Source organism: Microtus ochrogaster, chromosome 16, assembly GCF_000317375.1.
Source record: "Microtus ochrogaster isolate Prairie Vole_2 chromosome 16, MicOch1.0, whole genome shotgun sequence".
In the NCBI taxonomy this organism is placed as follows: Eukaryota; Metazoa; Chordata; class Mammalia; order Rodentia; family Cricetidae; genus Microtus; species Microtus ochrogaster.
In genome coordinates, this window is record NC_022018.1 from 15,331,472 (window position 1) to 15,351,965 (window position 20,494).

General features: G+C 39.3%; 1 protein-coding gene across 1 annotated transcript in view; it reads left to right on the top strand.

Moving 5' to 3' along the window:
• Positions 1-20,494, top strand: part of Myo3a (myosin IIIA) — a 207,223-nt gene that overhangs the window by 138,215 nt on the left and 48,514 nt on the right. The window contains exons 19-24 of the mRNA XM_005354744.2: positions 8,538-8,691; positions 10,103-10,191; positions 12,550-12,679; positions 14,530-14,609; positions 14,951-15,028; positions 17,256-17,461. Coding sequence (XP_005354801.1) covers positions 8,538-8,691; positions 10,103-10,191; positions 12,550-12,679; positions 14,530-14,609; positions 14,951-15,028; positions 17,256-17,461 — 737 coding nt within the window. The remainder of the gene's footprint in view (positions 1-8,537; positions 8,692-10,102; positions 10,192-12,549; positions 12,680-14,529; positions 14,610-14,950; positions 15,029-17,255; positions 17,462-20,494) is intronic.

Below are 20,494 nucleotides of genomic sequence, written 5' to 3' on the forward strand. Positions count from 1 at the left end.
GTGTGTGTGTGTGTGTGTGTGTGTGTGTGTGTTATGGTTTTCTTTCATATGAGAAAGAACTCAACAAAAACCAAGGGTGTTAGGCAGTCTGAGTGGTGTGTGATCACATTTGTCATGTTAGAAATGTGTATCCATTGTCAAAACTTTTCCATGCTGCCACTGGAGTGGGTTTTGTCCTCTGACTTAATTTTTATACTGTTGTGTGCTCAGTGTGATATAGAACACACACAATGAATGAAGCCATCCTACTCATTTACATTTCAAATTGAAGGAAAGACACCAACCACAGCTTGACTCAGAACAAATGCCAGCGTTCCTAAGAACCACTGGACACTCCTCAGTACAGGTATATGGTGCTAGCGAGCCATTGTTTTAGAATACTGAAAACCTACTCTGTGTTCATGTATACCTCCCAACACTTTGGATGATCTTTCTTCATGCATTCAAGCAACACATTAACTGGACTGAAGTTGACTCTTAACATGATGTGTTCATATTTGTTTCTACACATAGACCAACCATTACATATAGCATTTAAAAAGCCACTGTGGGTGAGACCTGAAAATTGAGCTGTTTTGCAAGCAAAAATCTAAAGTACATATTGAAACAATAAATTAAAAAAATCACTGTTCTATCTGCTCCTGTGGAAAGAAATATAGGTAACTTTGTCTCCAGCTCTTCACAACCTAGAGTGCTGTACATTTCTAACATAGGTTTCAACACATAATTTGTAGCACTTACGAAGAATAAAAATGTACTCAATATGTAATTCCTACACTTCAAACTTTTTAATATTGTAAAGTAAAAGAAATCAGTTATCTGATGTAAAAAAATTGTGTAGGCGATAGAAATCAGTAGTCTGATCTTAAAAACTGTGTGGGTGATTCAAAACAAACCTTTTATAAAGACTAAAAGTTTTTTTGCTGAAGAATGACTTATTCTATATGCACTAATTTCTTCCTTCTTAAAACTGTGTGCATATTGGTGGTAATTTTTGTATTATTTTAACTTTCCAATTTATAAAAAGCATTTTATAGTCTTTTATTGGATTAGTTGATTGCTTGGTTTGGGTTTGGTTTTTTATTTGTCTGTCTGTTTGTTTTTAAGACAGAGTTTCTCTTTGTACCTCTAGCTGTCCTGGAACTTGCTCTGTAGACCAGGCTGGCCTTAAACTCACAGAGATCCACCTGCCTTTACCTCTCACATGCTGGGATTAAAGGTGTGTGCTACCACACCCAGCTAAGCATTTCATTTAATTATTAAGACAGTGAAATACATTTAATACTGTAGGATAATACTCATGTACACTTTAAAGATTTGCCACTCATATTGGTTTAATAAAATGCTGATTGGCCAGTAGCCAGGCAGGAAGTATAGACAGGGCGACCAGACTGGGAGAGTTCTGGGAAGAGGAAAGGCAGAGATGCAGTCACCAGTCAGAAGCAGAGGAAGAAAGATGAGAACGCCTCACTGAGAAAAGGTACCAAGCCACATGGCCAAACATAGATAAAAATTATGGGTTAATTTAAGTTGTAAGAGATAGTTAGTAATAAGCCTGAGCAATAGGCCAAATAGTTAATAATTAATATAAGCTTCTATGTGTTTCTTTGAGACTGAACAGATGCAGGACCAATTGGGACAGAAACTTCTGTCTACACATTTAGGAGACTCTGATGAACAAATCTTTGGTTTTTAAATACTCCAAAAACGTTTAGAGATTGAGACTATATCCAAATAGACTTTACATGTTTTACCCACTGAGTATAAAAGCTTATATCCAACCAAATCATGAAGCCCCTCAGCAGCTCCTGATGGGAGTAGCTTGTTTTCTCCCTCGACTTACACAGGCCTCCCAGGTTTAGAGTATGAGGGTCAAGGCTGGAGAGCAGCCCTTCATCTCCAAAACCATACCTCCCACATCGTCTGTTTTTCCTTCCTGGATGAAACTGAGCAACACCCTCAATGTGATATGAGAATTTTTAGTACTTGTTTTGCTCATCTGATTTCATTTTAAGCTTCCAATGTTTTTGTGTTTTGGTTTAGTTTGTTTGGGTTTTGGTTTTGAGTTTTCAAGACAGTTTTTCTCTGTGTAGCCTTGGTTATCCTAGAACTCACTCTGTAAGCCAGGCTGGCCTTAAACTCAGAAATCCACCTGCCTCTGCCTCCCAGGTGCTAGGTAGGACTAAAGGCATAAGCCACCATCACCAGATACTTCTGAAGTTTTTAATAAAGGTAATTACAGTGAAATGTAAAATTAGCATAGGTCCATATGATTGCTGTAATTTTGTTTTTAATTAACATACAAAGCAATGAGTTTATTATGACTTTTTCATGCAAACTTTGTTTTTATTAATGCTCCACCCCCTTCGCTCTCCCATCCCCTTCCTTTCCCTTACTGTACCTCAGACTCTAAGTAGTCAGTCCACTGTCCACTTTCATGACAAGTGCCTCCTCTAAAACCTCTCTCCACTCTCAGGAGTCCCTTTCTAGGTAGCCGTATTATATAAAAACTAAGAGCTGGGTGGCGGTGGCACTCATCTTTGATCCCAGCACTCCAGAGGTAGTAGATCGATCTCTGAGTCTAAGGCCAGCCTGGTCTACAGAGCAAATTCCAAGGCAGGCAAGGCTACACAGAAAAACCCTGTCTTGAAACTACTCCCAGAAAAAAATGGACATTTGCATTCACATATGGATCCCTCTTTCCCACATTTTCACCAACATTTCTTGTCTTTTTTTTCACCTTGATGACAGCCATTTTGACTAGGGTCAAATGGAATCTCAAAGTAGCTTTCAATTTGCATTTCCCTAGTGGCTGTTAGTGTTAAACACCTTTTAAAATGTTGAGTGGCCATTTGTGTTTCTTGTTTCTTTGTTAGCCCATTTATTGATTGGCAATTAAAGCTTTGGAAGATTAACTTTTTTCTATGATCTGGATATGACTTTCCCATCTGAGCTGAAGCTAGTGAAGCATCTATAGTATCTGCTCATAGCTCCTTCTGCAGACTCCCCTTAATTTCATGCAATCTCATTTATCAGTTTTGGGGATTATTTCCTATGCTATTGGAGTCCTTTTCAGGAAATTTTCCAAATCCTGCATGTTGAAGTATTTTCCCTATAATTTACTCTAGCAGTTTCAATGTTCCAAGTTTTAGATGAAGGCCTTTGATCCATTTGAATTGATTTTTTGCACAGGATGTGAGATATGAATCTGATTTCAGTCTTCTATAGGTGAATTACACTTTTCATCCACCCCAGCAGTTGAATAAGCTATATTATTTCCAGTGTGTAATTTGAACCCTTTCTCAGAAGCTAAGAGGGCGTAGCTATGTGTGCTTCTTTCTGGGTCTGCTGTATTTTCTGTGGATAGATATATATGGCTGTTTTGTGTGGGCTTCTTTCTGGGTCTGCTGTATCTTCTGTGGATAAATATATGTGGCTGTTCTGTGTCTGTGCTGTGCTTCCTGTCACTGTGGCTTTGAGGTATAATTTGAAGTCAATTTTATTTTCAGCAGTGGTTTGTTTGTTTGTTTTTTGTTGTTTTGTTTGGTTGGTTTTGTTTTTCCTGCTTGGATTCACTTTAACTATTTTTTGTACTTCCATATAATTTTTTTTATATTTTTATTTTTCTGTGAAGAATGTCACTGGAATTTTGATGGTTTTTTTTCATTGAATCTCCAGATAGATTTTGGCAATGCAGCCATTTCCACATTATTGATTTTTTCCAGTCTATAAACTTTAGAGGACTTTCTTTGTCTAGTGTCTCCTTCTACCTATTATTTCCAGTGGCATAAAGATTTTATTGCAGAAGTCTCTCACCTTCTTTGGTAGATTTATTCCTGGGTATTTCAACTTCTCTGAAGCTCTTCTCAGTGCATTTTTCTTTCTTGGCCAGTGTTGCTATATAGAACAGCTACTGGTTTTATATGCTGATCTTGTAGCCTGCAGCTTTATGTACATGTTTATCAGATCTGCCCGTTTTTAGGTAGGCTGGGGACGATGGTAGAATGTTTGTCTTTAATACCCCACGATCTGGGTCCAAGCCTCACCAATGCATAACCAGGTATCTTTGCCCATCTGATAATCTGCAGCAGCCCACTTTCTCTACAGGCCGCACCCAGCTGTGTTGGCTATCAGCACCCCAGACATTCTATTTTCAGTTCCTGGGTGTGCTCCTGTGAGCAGTTACTGACAGCTTCAGCCAATGCTAGGCAAGGCATTGGGGCAGCGTGCCAGCTGGGTCTACTTGCTAGATCTTCTGCCTAGGAAATTACAGCATAATATGAGAAAATAGTTGTTGGAATAGTGGTATGTGAAACCACTTATTTCTTATGATAAATGTAACATATTTCTGACATTAGGAGTCATTTATATCATTAGAAGTCATTTTATCTCCAAATTTTCTTTATTTTTTTTGAATGGCATTATTTGACTTTGCCCTAGGTCTCTGGGCAAAGCTGTGTCAAGCACAGTTTCCATCTTTTTTAGTGGACCTTAGGTCAGATCAGTTATTGGCTGGTTATTCCCACAAGCTTTGAGCCACCGTTACCCTAGCATATCTTTCAGGTAGTTCACCATTGTAGATGAAGGGTTTGTGGATGGCTTGGTGTTTACATTTCTCTTTTGATAGTGTGCAGAGTGCCTTCCTGAATGAAGACACTAGGACATGGGGTGAAGGCTCTATGTAGGCAACAGTTCCACACCTTCATGTTCAATGAGCTGCATTGATGTTGCCTTCAGCAATAGGACCTTGTTAAATCACTGTCTTCCTGATGATTTGGCCATTTCATTTAGATCACCTTCATATGTGCATATATTTTAGGAGGCTTTAACCATACTAGGTTTCCAGAATACCCCTCCAATGGCCTTAATTTTAGCTGTCTCTCCCCCATTCTTTCCCAGTACCACTTTCCCCTTCCCATCCCCACGTGATCCTCCTATTCTATCCCCCATATATCCACAAAATTCTATTCTATTTGCCTTTCCCAATGAGATGTATCTGTTCCCTCTAGTCCATTGCTCTATACCTACCATCTGTGGTTTTGTGGATGGATAGTAGCTTGGTTATCATTCATTGACTTAACAACTAAAATCAAATTATATACACAAATGCATACTATATTTGTCTTTCTGTGTCTAAGATACCTCATTCACAATTATTTTTTTTCTAGTTTCATCCATTTGCCTGCTAATTTCATGATGTCATTTTTAATGGTCAAATAATACTGCGTCATGTGTTGAATGTACTACTTCTTTCTCCATTCTTTGTTGAGGAGCATCTAGATTGTTTTTAATTTCTGACTATTACAAACAGAGCAGCAGTGAACATGGCTGAACAACTGTCTCTGTGGTAGGATGAAGCATCCTTTGGGTATATGCCCAAGAGTTGTATAGCTGGTTTTGAAATAGATAGATTCCTATCTTCCTGAAGAACTGTCACACTGATATCCATAGTGATTTATAAGCTTACACTTCCACCAGCAATGTATGAGTGTTCTTTTATTCCACAGCATGAGCTGTCCTTGTGGAAAACTGATTTTTCAAAATAACCTGTACAGGCAAAAAAAAAAAAAAACCAGAAAGCTTGGTGTGCTAGTTGGCTGCTGTAATAAAATGCTATGGACTTTAAGAAAATTTGTTTAACCAACAGAAATTCATTCTCTCATTGTTCTAGAGGCTGAAGGTCTGAGATAAAAGCATTGATGGAGTTGATTTCTTCCAAGGCCTCTCTCCAGAGTCAGCATGTCTGTCATGTCCATGTGTCTTCTGTGTATGGGAATCAAGATGTTTCTTACTTTGCTTAGAAGTAGAGCTGCTACACTAGAGTAGGGCCCCACCTTTATGGACCTCATTTACAAAGTACCTCCTTAAAGTCCTGTCCCTAAATGCATTAGATGCTAGGGCCTGAACATGTGAATGAAGCTAGTGTGGGGTGCACGTGCATGTAATGTTTACTATGTAAGATTCTTTCTAGATACAGAGGTAAACAGTAGAAAGCTGTTTTCATAGAATTTTTATTACAATGGGAGACATGAAAAACGATAAATATAAATACGAGGAATGCTATAAAATAATTCCAAGTATGATAGGGTGTACAAAGAGGGACCAGTTGGAGAAAGAAATTTGCTAAATTAGTCTTGGAGATTGGGGGATGGTCTCTCAGATGAGGTGAGCCCACGATGAGAACAGATGGCCTTTCCCATGTTACTGACCTGTGTTGAGGAAGCGATGCTTACATTTGTGCCTGCCTAAGAAGCCATGTGGAAGTCTGTGGCTCCATCAGGATATGACAAATCCTCCCATGCCACTGCTTGAATCTGAGGGATCAGTGGCATTATCATAAACCTGTCTCAGGGAGGAGATGATGCTTTTAGCACTAAGCATTTCAGCTTGTTGGGGCTGTGGCCTCCAAGATGCACCTCATGTGGGTTTTCTTGACCAAACACACTCAAAATGAAGAACACAACTTGAAGAACCTTCAAACTTCCTGGTTTCCTTTGCTTTGTTAATATGTAGTTAAATGACTTTCAACTTCCATTTTTAAAAAATTTTTATATTTTTCTTTTTTCTTTTATTTATTGTTTTTATTGAGCTATATGTTTTTTCTGCTCCCCTCTCCTCCTCCCCCCTCCCCATCAACCCTTTCCCATAATCCCCACTCTCCCAATTTATTCAGAAGATCTTGTCTTTTTCTACTTCCCATGTAGATTAGATTCATTCTTATCTCTCTTAGAGTCCTCTTAGTCATCTGGGTCTCTGGGATTATGAATTGTAGAATGGTTTTCTTTGCTTTATTGTAAAGGCCACTCATGAGTGAATACATATGATGTTTATCTCTCTGGGCCTGGGTTACTTCACTCAGTATGATGTTTCCTAGATCCATCCATTTGCCTGGATAACAAATTTCAAAGTGTTATTTTTTTTCTACTGTGTAGTACTCTATTGTGTAAATGTACCACATTTTCTTTATCCAGTGTTTTGTAGAGGGGTATATAGGTTGATTCCAGGTTCTGGCTATGACAAATAATGCTGCTATGAACATAGTTGAGCACATGTTCTTGTGGTATGATTAAGCATTATTGGGGTATATTCCCAAAAGTGGTTTTGCTGAATCTTGAATTAGGTGCTCTGAGTTCTTGAGTGCAGTGATCCTGTCCTGTCCAGAAGACACTGTTTCCCTCCATCCTCCATGACCACTTCCAATCTTTCCTTCCCCTCTTCTGTGATGGTCCCTGAAGCTTAGCGTGCACTTCCCGGCCTTCTAAATTCCAACAGTGAGAACAGAGACTAGTGCATATTCTCCACAGTTCAGCTTAGTACCGGGTACAGCTCTTCTCACTCTCTCCTTTACATGACCCAAGAACTAAGGATGATGGGTCATATGTCCACATAGGCTTAAAGATAACTGGGCATTCTGCCATAATCCTTCCTATAAGATGTAGTGTATGGTTTTACTATAAGCCATTTATAAGCCCTGATTGCAACTGTAGAAGTTTTTCTCTGTGGTTTATCTGGAGTTCATAATAACAAGGGTCCTTGAAGAAGCCATTGTTTCTTCCTGCTCTGTGTGACCTGCCACAAAAGCATGCAATGGATTTTGACACCAACAAGAGAAAGAAATGACAGTTGCATCAGTTGAGACCTTAACCTCGTGGACTTTCTATATAAAACATACGAAATTCTTTTGAACTTTGCAACTGTGATTTAAGCTATTATATGCTGCGAGCATAATGTGTCTAACAGTAAAATAATTCTAGGTTGGCAGACTTCTCCCAAGGTTACCTTCAAAAGTAAGAGCTGTGAAACTTCAAGAAATTGTTTTTATTTTTAATGCTAGATAAACTATTTTTGAGCTTTATGATTCTTTGGGACTTATGTTTTATCTTATTTAAAATACACGTTAGACTGAGAACATTCGAAGCACCACACCATGCTTCTGCCGTCATTGCCAGTGGCTATGTCTGGTTATTTCATACATTGTATGATACAAACAATTATCAGTGGACCATATTGTGAGTTGGTTTGATAGATGAGAGAGGAAGTTTTTAAAAAGTCAGAAAATTCTAGCTGAGCCTAGAATTATGCCTTGGTGTCGTGATGCTGAAGCTGTAGATGGTTTCCATGTCCTATGCTATCCACTCCACTAGCAGGGTCAGCCTCTGAAGCCACCACTGAACCGTACATGAGTGCTCTTGAGAGAGACAATAGGAAAAGCATAACCTAGGATATGCTTCAGTCGTGTTGGCAAGTTCTGGGACACAGCCGTTTCCAGTAACCACTTTCCCTTAACAGCACAGACATCTGAAATTCTGAGAGACTGGCAAAGTCCTTTTACCAATCTCCTGATTATAATCAGTGCTGATTTTAATAAGCAAGCAGTTCTGCGAAGAAAGAAACAAAATGATACACTCTGTTTAAGGCGATGTCGCAGATAGCAATTTATTCTAATATATGTAAAATGGAAACCTGGGTAATTACTATCCACCTATACATTATTCAGTTTTAAGTGATTTTTTTGTTTGGCTCATAACCTGTTGTAGAATGAATACCTAAATGAAGATGTGGATGCTAGAGTTATTGAATACGAAGACAACCGGCCCCTCCTAGACATGTTCCTACAGAAGCCAATGGGCTTATTGTCCCTGCTTGACGAGGAAAGTAGGTTTCCCAAGGCCACTGACCAGACTCTCATAGGTGAGCTTGTTTTATACCTGGGTGACTGTGGATTTCCAAAGGCACGGGGCTTTCCCAGGCACTGAGTTTTAGTTGTTTGAAATGATTTGCAACCAAGCAGCTGCCACAAAGCCTGCGGTGCCTGGTTTTCCAGAAGTGATCTTTGAACTTATGCCTAAACCAGTGAGTGTTTATAGTATTGTAAAATTAATAGTGATGAATTAAACAAGATTGGAGATTGGGTTTCTGCTTCCATCATGGTAGAATCTCAAATGTGAAATCTTGGACTATAAATCGCTATAAAAGTTATCTATCCTAAGTCAGAAACTGGGGCAGAACAAGGACAGCTCTAGAATGTAAAAGGAAATAGTGAACAGAAAGAAAAAAATCAGTAATGTAAACAATATACAGATATATGTATATATACATATTTTTACTTATTTGTGTGTAAAAGTGCATGTCAAAAGTGCCTACTCATACAGACATGTTGAATCCAGAGGTCCACTTCAGATGCGTTCCTCTACCACTGTGTGCCTGAGTTTGTGAGACAGGGTCTCTCACTGAACCCAAAGCTCACAGTTGCAGCTCTCCTGGCTGACTAGCAAGTCTCTGGGCCCATCTGTCCCCACCTGTGCTCCCTGTGATTACAACCATGAACCCTGTGAGCTTCTATGAGGGCTCTAGGAAGCAAACCTCACAACCTTAAAACTGTACCCACTGGCTATATAGCAAGGGATACCTGAGAGCCTACCTCAGAAAGAAAGTGGTTAAAATGAGAAGGTCCAACATAAAATAGGGGGGAGGGGGTTTTGAGTTGTTAAGTAAATGAAAAAGCCATTGTTTCCTGTTCATAAAATGCATGTAAGCACTTAGAGAAAATGTGGGTTCATTTTTTTCTTCCTCATTTTCTTTTGATAAACATGGTATTGCTTTCTCCTGACATGAGTTGTTTTGTCCCCTGGACACCAGACAGAAAAGGAAAATACCTTATCGTCATAGGGAAAATAAGTTGACAGCAGGTGCTTGATGTTTTAAAATGACTGCCTGTATGAACCCATTGAGCTTCTCGTGTAACCAAATAGATAGGAAAGCCACACCATCAGGGCTTTAGGGTTAGAGCCTGGCCTCACATTATGACCATCACACCACAGCATGAGCAATACCAGGAGCTGGCGAATTCTTGGCTCCCTCCCTGGACCTGCCAAGTGATACTGCACTCACAGGGTGAGCCAATAGCCCATACTGCCACAGTGCTCCCCAGGTGATTCTGACCCACTATTACATTCGAGACCTGCTCTGAAGTAAGATGCAGTGATACACACTTGATTGTGACTTCACTGTATTAAAATATCTCTGTTCACCATGCATTGTATGGGAAAAAAATAACTTCGGACCATCAATTTTACTTGAGGATCTCCATTTTCTTCTACAGAAAAATTTGAAGATAACCTGAAATCACAGTACTTCTGGAGACCCAAAAGATTGGAGCTTAGTTTTGGCATTCACCACTATGCGGGAAAAGTAAGAACTCATGGGAATTGTGACTCACTCTTCAGCCTTCTGTCAATAAAACATAGTAGAACTGATTTAGTCTGTTAGGAGATAGCTGCAATGACCCTTATCTCCTCCATCTGGTCCTGGTTCTTCTGTTTGCCTGTCTTCCTGTCATCCAGTCTGACTACAATGATCAGTTGGCAGTGGCCATCTGTATTTTACTTTTTTAAAGAGTACCTTGGGGCAGTTGCTCCCTCTCGTCTTCCCATTCTCTCTCTCTCTCTCTCTCTCTCTCTCTCTCTCTCTCTCTCTCTCTCTCCTCTCTTCTCCTCTCCTCTCTCTTTCTCCTCTCTCTCTTCTCTTTCTTTTTTCTCACTTTCCCTCAGTCTCTCTCCTCTCTTTCATCTCCTCTTCCTTCCATCTCCCTGCATCTCCCTCTTTCTCTCTCCCTCCCTCTTCTCACCCCCACTTTTTCAGCCAATACCCTTCCCTGCTCCAAATGAAAGAGAGAGTACTAAGAGAAATAGTCAGCTAGCAGAGCTGCCCCAGATGTGTGGAGCAAACTAATGGTTGGTCTTAAATTTAAAAAAGTGTTAATACATGGTTGAAACACAACTGTACACCTGTCCAACCTCAGATATGCTGTCTTAAACCCAAGGAAACTCTCTCTTCCATGGATAGTAATGGGCCATCCCCTCAGAACTCTGCCATAATTGTTGAGATATGAAGATTAAAATCAAGAAGTAATGTATAAAATGAGAAAATTATTGAAAAATAAACTAATTGAGAAGCCCTATATATTTGTCCAGAGGCCAGAGAATGTCCCAATGACCTTTGCCATTAACAATATATCCCCCTAAGCTGAGGGGCTGGAGAGATGGCTCAGTGGATCAGAAAACTGGCTGCTCTTGCAGAGAATCAGGGGATTTGGTTCCCAGCACTCACATCACAGCTAGCTTTGACTCTAACTTCATTTCCAGAGGGTCTAATGCCCTCTTCTGGCCTTGGTAGGTACTGCACATATATGGTGCATGGACATACATGCAGGCAAAGCACACATATATATAATTTTTAATCTATTTATTTATTATGTTTTGTAGGGAGGGCAGGGCCCCTTTGTTCCATCCCATCTGGCTAGCTTAACCCCTGAAATAATCACACAAAAACTGTATTCATTTAAATCACTGCCTGGCCCATTATCTGTAGCCTCTTATTGGCTAACTCTCACATCTTGATTAACCCATTTCTATTAAATCTGTGTATCACCACTAGGTCGTGGCTTACCAGGAAAGATTCTAACCAACATCAGTGTCAGACAAGAGCTTCATGGCGTCTGCCTGTCTGTCCTTCTTCCTCCCAGCATTCTGTTCTGTCTATTCCGCCTACCTAAGTTCCTGCCCTATCAAAAGGCCAAGGCAGTTTCTTTATTCAACCAATGAAAGCAATTCACAGACTGAAGAACCTCCTACACCATTTATGTATACAGTATTCTGTCTGTGTGTATGTCTGCAGGCCAGAAGAGGGCACCAGATCTCATTACAGATGGTTGTGAGCCACCATGTGGTTGCTGAGAACTGAACTCAGGACCTTTGGAAGGGCAGACAGTGCTCTTAACCACTGAGCCATCTCTCCAGCCCAATATATGATTTCAATTGATATAACATATATACATATTATATATATATATATATATATATATAATTTTCATTATAACCTTTCATGATTCTTAGCATTTGACTTAGCAAATAAAGGCTGCTTTGGTTATCAATTAAGAATTGCCTATGGCCATTTTATCCTGCTGTTTTTAATAAGCATGTTATTTAATTCATGAAAGAGAGTACCTCAGGCTGAATGATCTAACAAGAGATGTTTATTATTGTTGTTCTAGAGTGTGAAATGTTGAGACCGTGGTCCCCTGAGCAGAGTTGTCATCTAATGAAGCCACTCTGGCTGGTAGACAGATGTCACATGACCCAGTCTTCACATGGCCTCTTAACATAAGTTCTGGAGGGACATGATTCAATTCATAACAGCACATTTTATTATCCATCAGAAATCTTTGGGATATGTTCATATTTTTAAAGTCTTAAAATTAGTTAGAAGTTCCAGAAACACACACCCCTACAGCGTTCAGTCTCCAAGTTAGGTAAGACCTATCATACTGAAGTCAGGAGAGCTGGACCAGTTCTCAGAGAAATGGGGATGGTTCTTCTATGCTTCCGGTTCTCCCAATAAAGGAAATGTACAGCTTTCCTGACCAAATGTAAGGAATTGCATGCACAGTCTTGTGTGGCTGTTGCTCAGTACAGGCTGAGAGCTCGTAAAGCCTCGAGGATGGCAGTGATGGTGTGGTTGTAATAATCACCGTGACACCTGTATCCACAGGTCCTCTATAGTGCTAGTGGCTTCTTAGCAAAAAACAGAGACACACTCCCAACTGATATTGTGTTGCTTCTGAGGTCATCAGAAAACAGTGTAATTCGACAACTTGTCAACCATCCTCTGACCAAAACAGGTAAGGCAGCTGACTTTTGAAAAGGTTCCTCTAGGCCTCATACAGTAGTTTCCAGCTCTGTGATTTTTTTTGTGACCGTGGTCCCTGATTTTTTGTGGTTTTTTTTTTTATTTTTGATTTACTGGATAATCATTTATTCCTAATCTGAGGAAGGCACAGAAATTAATTTACAGAAGTGAGGATCTTATAAAGAAAGTATTTGAGACTCTCACCAAGAACACGGAAGTGTCCTGGCTGTTCCTGAGAAGAGTCCACTCTCCTCAAGAGAAAGCTGCTCTTGTCAGGAGTGGGCAGGGAGCAGACTGTCCCTGGTGGTCATGAGCTCTCTGCTGATTAAGTTTGTGCTATCTCTCTCCTCACTCCAGACTCCTTATGTATCCTCACATTCATTAATTAGAGGGTATATAATATTTGGGTTCTTTATATTGTACTTATAAATTATTGTGCAAGCTTTTTTAAAGATTTTTTTTATTTTATGTGGGGTACTCTATCTGCATGTACAACTTTATGCCAGAAGAGGGCATCAGATCCCACTAAAGATGGTTGTGAGCCACCATGTGGTTGGTGGAAACTGAACTCAGGACCCCTAGAGGTGCAAATAGTGCTTTTAACTTCTGAGCCTACTCTTCAGCCGCTAATTATGAAAACTTTTTAATGGTTTTATTATTGATGTATAAATGAAATATTTAGTCAAATAAAATTTGGTTTTTACATATGTAAAAACCCCATATATGCATCCCTGTAACTAATAGTGAGCCTGTTAACCACACACATTATGTCCCTCACAACTCTGTGAGCTCTCCTTCCATCCCCATAACCCTCCTCTGGTTACTCAAACACAATTTGTTTAAAACATTATCCTCCCTCCCTTGACTTGCTTTGACATCCTTATACATACATATAAAATTCTGGTTCTGAACTCTTTGTATGTCATTTTATTAAACACTTTAAAGTGAGCCTTATTTAAGTATCCAAACTACAGGCTATGACCAACAGCAGCCCAACTAAGGATAACAGCTGTGATTCAAGGCCAAGTCTTTGTGGCTGTTTCAACCTTACCTGTTTCACTGCCATGAATGTATAAACCACACATTTGAATGCTAAGATTGAAAATTCATATTGACATCATCCACACTTGACTTGCTAAAAGCACTTCCTGAGGTGTGAGTGCTCACTGTGAAGCTGATACAGAGATGCAAAGTGAACTGCTCCCTCGTCACCGTCTGCCCGCATCTTCTAAAATTGAGAGGAAACCTGTCACTCACCTCTGCCTGGCCTGCTTTGCCATATAGATGGTTGGCTTTTCCTTCTCTTTCTGAGTTTGGAATGTGTGGTAGCTGAGTGTGATGGCACTTGTCTGCACTCTTGGAATTCAGGAGACTGAAGCAGGAGGATTGCCGTGAGTGTGAGGTCATCCTGGACTGCATAGCAAGCTCCTCTCAAAGACAATGAAAAAGAGAGGAAGAGGAGCAGGAGGAAGGAAAAGAGAAAGATGGAAAGGAGGAGGAGAACAGAGAAAGAGAAGACAAAACAAAAACAAAAAAAGATTGATTATAACCTTTCAGAGGTGGGGCACACCTTTAATCCCAGCACTCAGGAGACAGAGGCAGGTGGATCTCTGAGTTTGAGGCCAGCCTGGTCTACAGAGCAAGTTCCAGGACACCCAGGACTACACAGAAAAAAAAAAGATTTATTATAATTCTTCATATAATATTCTTTATTCTTGTTTCAATAAATAGGTAACCAAGCCTCTGAGTCCTAACATACTCAGAATAGTTTAAATAACAGGAAAAAATGTGCAGTCACTAAAGGTTCTAAAAGATAAATTAATTTTACCTGCATTCCCATAGGTAACCTGCCACTTTCTAAAGCTAAAAATATAATAAACTATCAGATGAGGAATTCAGAGAAAGCCACAAGTCTGACCAAGGTAAGACTATTATTCTTATGTTTGCTTTACTGACAGCATCTCAAACATCGTGACGTTCTTGTATATTCCTAAATCTTTTCAATCTTTAAATTTTATTCTATTTCTAAATAAAAATATATGTGTGGCCAGGGTCAGAAACATTCATGTTCTGCACAAGACCAGTCAACACAGACAATGTGGCTAGCACAACCATCCTTAAAGTAGAATATCGGTAACATTTTATGGCTTTGTGCCTTTGAACACCTAGACTAAAGGAAACTGATGGAAAATGCCCTGTGCTCCTTGTAGATTACAGTGTGAAGAACATGGCAAGGCCTTACTGTCTTCTTTGGTCTCCTTAGGGTGAAACTAGAGACATCACACGCCATGCCTGTGAAACCACCAACATGAAAACTCAAACGGTCGCATCGTATTTTAGAGTAAGATGTTAAATTATGATATGTTGTATTTAAGGACAATGCCCATCCTAAATTAGTTACATATGAAAAGTGGTAACTGACAAAAGGTAACGTTTATTACACCCATTAGATGCATTGGTACAGATGTGTTAATATATAGTTTCATCTGTAGATTGCTTATTTTGGTATCTTACTCCATGAAAATCACAATTGAATTCTATAACTTGATAAAAAAATATATATAAACTGCACAAAGTGACACTTTTCTTTAATCCCAGCTTGGTAGACAAAGGCTGGAAGATCTCTGTTAAGTTCAAGGCCAGTCTGGTCTACACAGCAAATTCCTGGATGGCCATAACCACATAGTGAGGCTCTGTCTCTAAAGAAAACAAGAAAGTCTGTACAGCATTTGACATTCCCACTAGAATGGAAAAAATAGAAAGAAAGAAAGAAAGAAAGAAAGAAAGAAAGAAAGAAAGAAAGAAAGAAAGAGAAGAAAGACATTTTAGTTCAATGTCCCTGTGAGGTTTTAGGAAGGAACAAGGCTGGTCATGGTTGAGCGTGGACCTCCAGCCCATGTTTCCTTGCACAAACGTGAGCTGATAACCTACAGCAGGAGGAACAAGTCCATTATAGGACTGGGACGAAGAGGAGCCTCAGCAGAGAGGCACAGCACACAGCAGGGCCTAGGAACAAGGTGACCTTTCTTTGGACAATGTGGGAGGAAGAAAAAAGGAAGTACTTCTCAGTCCAGCTCCAGTTTTCACTGACCTCCTCCCAATCAGCCAGCCAGGACAATGGAGAAAATGCCACCTGAAACTTGGCAGTTACTAACAGTAGCACTTAATACAGAAGACGTAGATGTAACCATATTAAATTTGCTATTGGTTGTCCAATGCATTTATGCATTTCTCTAATGGAACCACAAACCACTTTTTAAATTGTCTGAATACTTGTGTTACATGTCCTCAAAGCCCAAGTTCATAGTAGCCACTGTATCAAATCCTACTTGAGTATTGCCTGCTACACTTGCATGCTTAAGACCCATGCCCACGGCTGCTCTGTCCCTTTATACCATCAAGGCAGCACTGGCGAACCACTAAACCTACTTACAGCCAGATTAGTTGACTTTTTTAAGTGAGTTGTCCACAGGATTATTGTATTCGGGTGAGAGCATCCAACACTGTTTGAATCTGATCAGGTCATGGACTCCTTGTAATTCAGGTTGAAGCAAAGATTGACAGAGGATTGATTGCACATGGTATGTAGCATGTTCTCAAGCTATTTTTCCTTCTGTTGACAAGAGTGGAAGGAGGGTGACTATGCCTAATTGCTGGGAAGCTGGCAGGCGCTGTCACCTCGGGATCCCAGTGCCGGGCAGATGTTTGCATGAGTATAGGAGTGATGATTCACAGATAATGTAATCAAAGGCTCCAGGGACAGCTGCAGCTGTTTGGTCCTCAAGAGGGAAGCATCCAGTTGTCTAGCTTCAGCATCAGAGCTGCACTGGCCCTGCAACTCTAGCTGTTTGCATTTCCAACACTAGAACTCCCAGTCCTCCAGGAAATTTTGATCCTGGCCTTGGAGATAACTAATTCGCTGAGGTTCCACTTCTAATGAACTCTGTTCGTCCTAATGAGATATTCTTAATTGTCTAATAATCGGCTATTATTTTAACAAACCATTGGTACAGAATACAGTTTTAATAACTATATTAATAACAATATTCTCCCCAAATCAATAAGATAATAAGCTAAAGCACAGTAAAATAGTTAAGTGGATAATAATTTGATTACTTTCTTGTGTCCTATTTTTGAGACTTACTTGTCTGCCCTAATTTTAAAGTAGAGGATTCCAACAGAGATTGAAGTGTTTGTTTTTTATGCTTTCTACAAAGACAGAGTAGAACAAGAAAATTAGTATATAAAGTAAATTAACCAAATTATATGTCTCAATATTGTAATTTGGTATGTTTGCTTGAGAGGACATAATTACTTTTAAAATATATAAAAAATGAATTGATCACTTAATGCTGCCTTTAGAGTTGCTAGGCAACCTCCCAGCCATTGCCTCTACATTTCTACCCCTGGATTTGTAGTTGTAGATGAATTCCTTTTCCTCTTATCAGATCTCTTTCCACTCACTGTGGTTAGCTATTTGTAACATTAATTCTCAAAAGTGAAGGCCTACAAACTCATACTTCTTTTAATGTCATACCATGAAATCGATTTCTGGTTGTATATTATAGTATTCCTTGATGGATTTGTTATCTAAGATGGTGGTGGGCCAACCTCATTTTGTGCGTTGCATCAAGCCAAATAATGAGAGGCAGGCAAGAAAGTATGACAAGGAGAAAGTTTTGCTGCAGCTGCGTTGCACAGGGATTTTGGAAACAGCCAGGATTCGGAGGCTTGGTTACTCTCATCGAATACTGTTTGCTAACTTCATAAGAAGGTATGTGGATTCCTTGCATTTCCTTTGTATAGTTTATTTTTCAAAAATTTTCAGGAGAATTGGAGAATGTAAATCAGTGGAGAATAGTTCAGAAGGTCTAGGGGGAAAGCATTTTATTCATGAGGTGAAAAGAGAACATTAGTTGAGTCTGGGAAACTTTCCTGTGTCCTGGGAAGTCTCTGTGATGGAAGAAATCATGCACATGAAAGGCTGGATGTCAAGGGTCTAAGATTCTGTACTGAGGAGCAATGCGATCTGAGTTCTCAGCCCAATGCTGCCACTGTGGCACAACAACAATTCTTAAAGAGGAGAGATGGTGCCACTCAAAAGACGCCTAGCAATATCTGGAGACATGCGCGATATCAGGCCTTAGAGCAGTGGGAAAAGGCTCAGAATGCTGCAAAGCAGCTCATCCACAGCACAGAGGGCAGCTCCCACAAGCTCTCTAAACCCCAATGCCAGCAGTTCTGGCATCTTACTTCCCTCCCCTCCTCAATCTGCTATGACTCTCTGATGGAACACTTATAATGATCAAATTGAATAATGTCATGTCTATGGAGATTTGGCAGATATAGAAAGTCAATTAAATCTATGCCGATTTAATCTTTTCTAATTTAAGAAAGAATCTACTAGGTACAAAGAGTTCTTAACATTTAAAATCATTGTAAAATTAATTTTCATATAGTAAATGTATTTTAAGTAATATTTTAGTGGTAATGCTAAGGCTCAATATTTAAAATATTTAATATTTTAAATGTCTGTATTTCTATTCATCATCATTTTAAAAGAAATTTCAAGTGTTAGACATATTGCAGTTTTGAGAAAAATTTAATGTTTAAAGAATTCTCCATCTATAAAATTCCCTAATATTTTTTTCAAAGCATGTAATGGAATATTAAAAAGAAAACAAAGCTTTGTTTTTGATTGTTCAACAAATTCTGACTACATTTTTCCATCACCACCCACCAGGTGCAGGGACACGAAGAAGGGGCAGGGACAGGAAAGATAGTCCTGCAGGTGCAGGGACATGAAGAAGGGGCAGGGACAGGAAAGGTGCATCCTAGAGGTATAGGGACACAAAGAAGAGACAGGGACAGGAAAGTTAGTCCTGCAGGTGCAGGGACATGAAGAAGAGGCAGGGACAGGAAAGATGCATCCTGCAGGTGCAGGGACACAAAGAAGAGACAGGGACAGGAAAGATAGTCCTGCAGGTGCAGGGACAGGAAGAAGGGGCAGGGACAGGAAAGCTACGCCATGCAGGTGAAAATATGCGCCTCTGTGTCTTCCGCTAGCTACTTCCTCCAGTGAGATCCCAACTCCTAATAGCTATTCCACTGACAAGCTAGGCATCCTTGTGATCTAGTGACCTCTCAGAAGCACTGCTAGATCAAGCTTCAACACCTGCTTCTTTGGTGATGGACACACACACACACACACACACACACACACACACGACACTTTCTACCCAACCTATTATAACTCTAAGATCCATATTCTATGTGATGAGAATTCTTTCTGCCAATTTTCTTATTTTTTAGCAATTAATCATAACTTTTTTTCTTTAAAAATCCAAAATAAATATACTGGCTTTTTGAGAACCTATTCTCTTTGGATGGATACCTTGCTCAGCCTAGATATAGTAGGGAGGGCTTTGAACCTTCCCCAAAGCAATGTGCCTTCCCCTCTCTGAGGAAAGGATATGGCGAGGGTTAGGAGTGTAAATGACGGGAATGGGAGGAGCAGAGGGAGTGGGAACTGGGATTGGTATGTATAATGAAAGGAGATATTTTGTCTTCTTTTAATAAAAAAAAAAAGAATAAATAAATAAATAAATAAATACCCAAAAAAGAAAATAAAAAAACTTTTTTTGGAATACCCTGAAACCAAGAACACTTTTTCATGATGTATAAAAATTACATTTATATTATGGATTTATATTAGAAGGTTTTCATAGAAGTTTAAGACCAACTTTATAGATTTGAAATTTAGAGTTCAGAGATTGAATTGAATTGACTTTACTTTTTATTGCTCAGTCCCAGAACTGTATATAAATGCAAAATTTATAATATTGAAATTTTTACTTGGTCGGTAGATAAATACTCAGTTCTGTTCATGAAAGTACATAACTCAAAATATTAGATGTAAAGAACTTTCAAGGTTAAAATTAAAATCTAATTTTATTATCATATATTTCATGTGTTGTGAGGAGAGTAGACCCTCTTAGATGTTAATATAAATATTGCTGCAATAATCTGTCTGGAGTAAGCACCCTGACACTAATGAAAGTAGAAGAGAGGAGACGTATTCACCAGGAGACTGAACCAGGACCTCCAGCTCCTGAAAAACCTCAGTCCAAGTCCAGTTTTCCTTTATATTTTATTTTATATAACCACTCAGTGTGGCAAGCAATCAAGTGGGGCTTTTTCCAGAAGCAAAATATATATGGAAGTTAGATTGGGGCCTTTTGTTTTTTAAGGGCATATGGCAGACGTAAGCTCTTGTGGTCAGGTTGCTAAGGGTAGCAACTGTTTTTGGTTCAGTTTGGGTTTTCAGCTATTTCTCCAGGTCATTCTGTTCCAGGTAGCATGACTGGAGTCGTGTTTGACAATAAGCACTATAAGAAGGACTTTAGGTAAATCACTAAGTAAATCAATAAATCAGTATTTAATAATTAGTCTTTTCTATCTTATTCTACTGAAGTATTACTAATATAGAACATGTATGCTAAGCTAGTATACTAAGAGCTGTGGAGACACAGTTTTAAAACTGGTTTATCTTCAGTAATTGAAACCCAGTTAGGATTATCAGAGGCAAAGACGTGGGAAGTTAACAAGCAATGCAAAGTAGTAAATGAGAAATTCAAAAGACTGGTGTTCACAGAGGGAAAGAGCATTAATTAAATGTCAGGATCCCTACCCACAAATGAGGATCTGGCAGAGGATGCAGTTATTAGGAAAGACAGGAAGTGGGATTTCATACAGAAAGTGAGCTATAATGGCTCGCCAGATTTATGTACACTCAGGCAAAATAGCC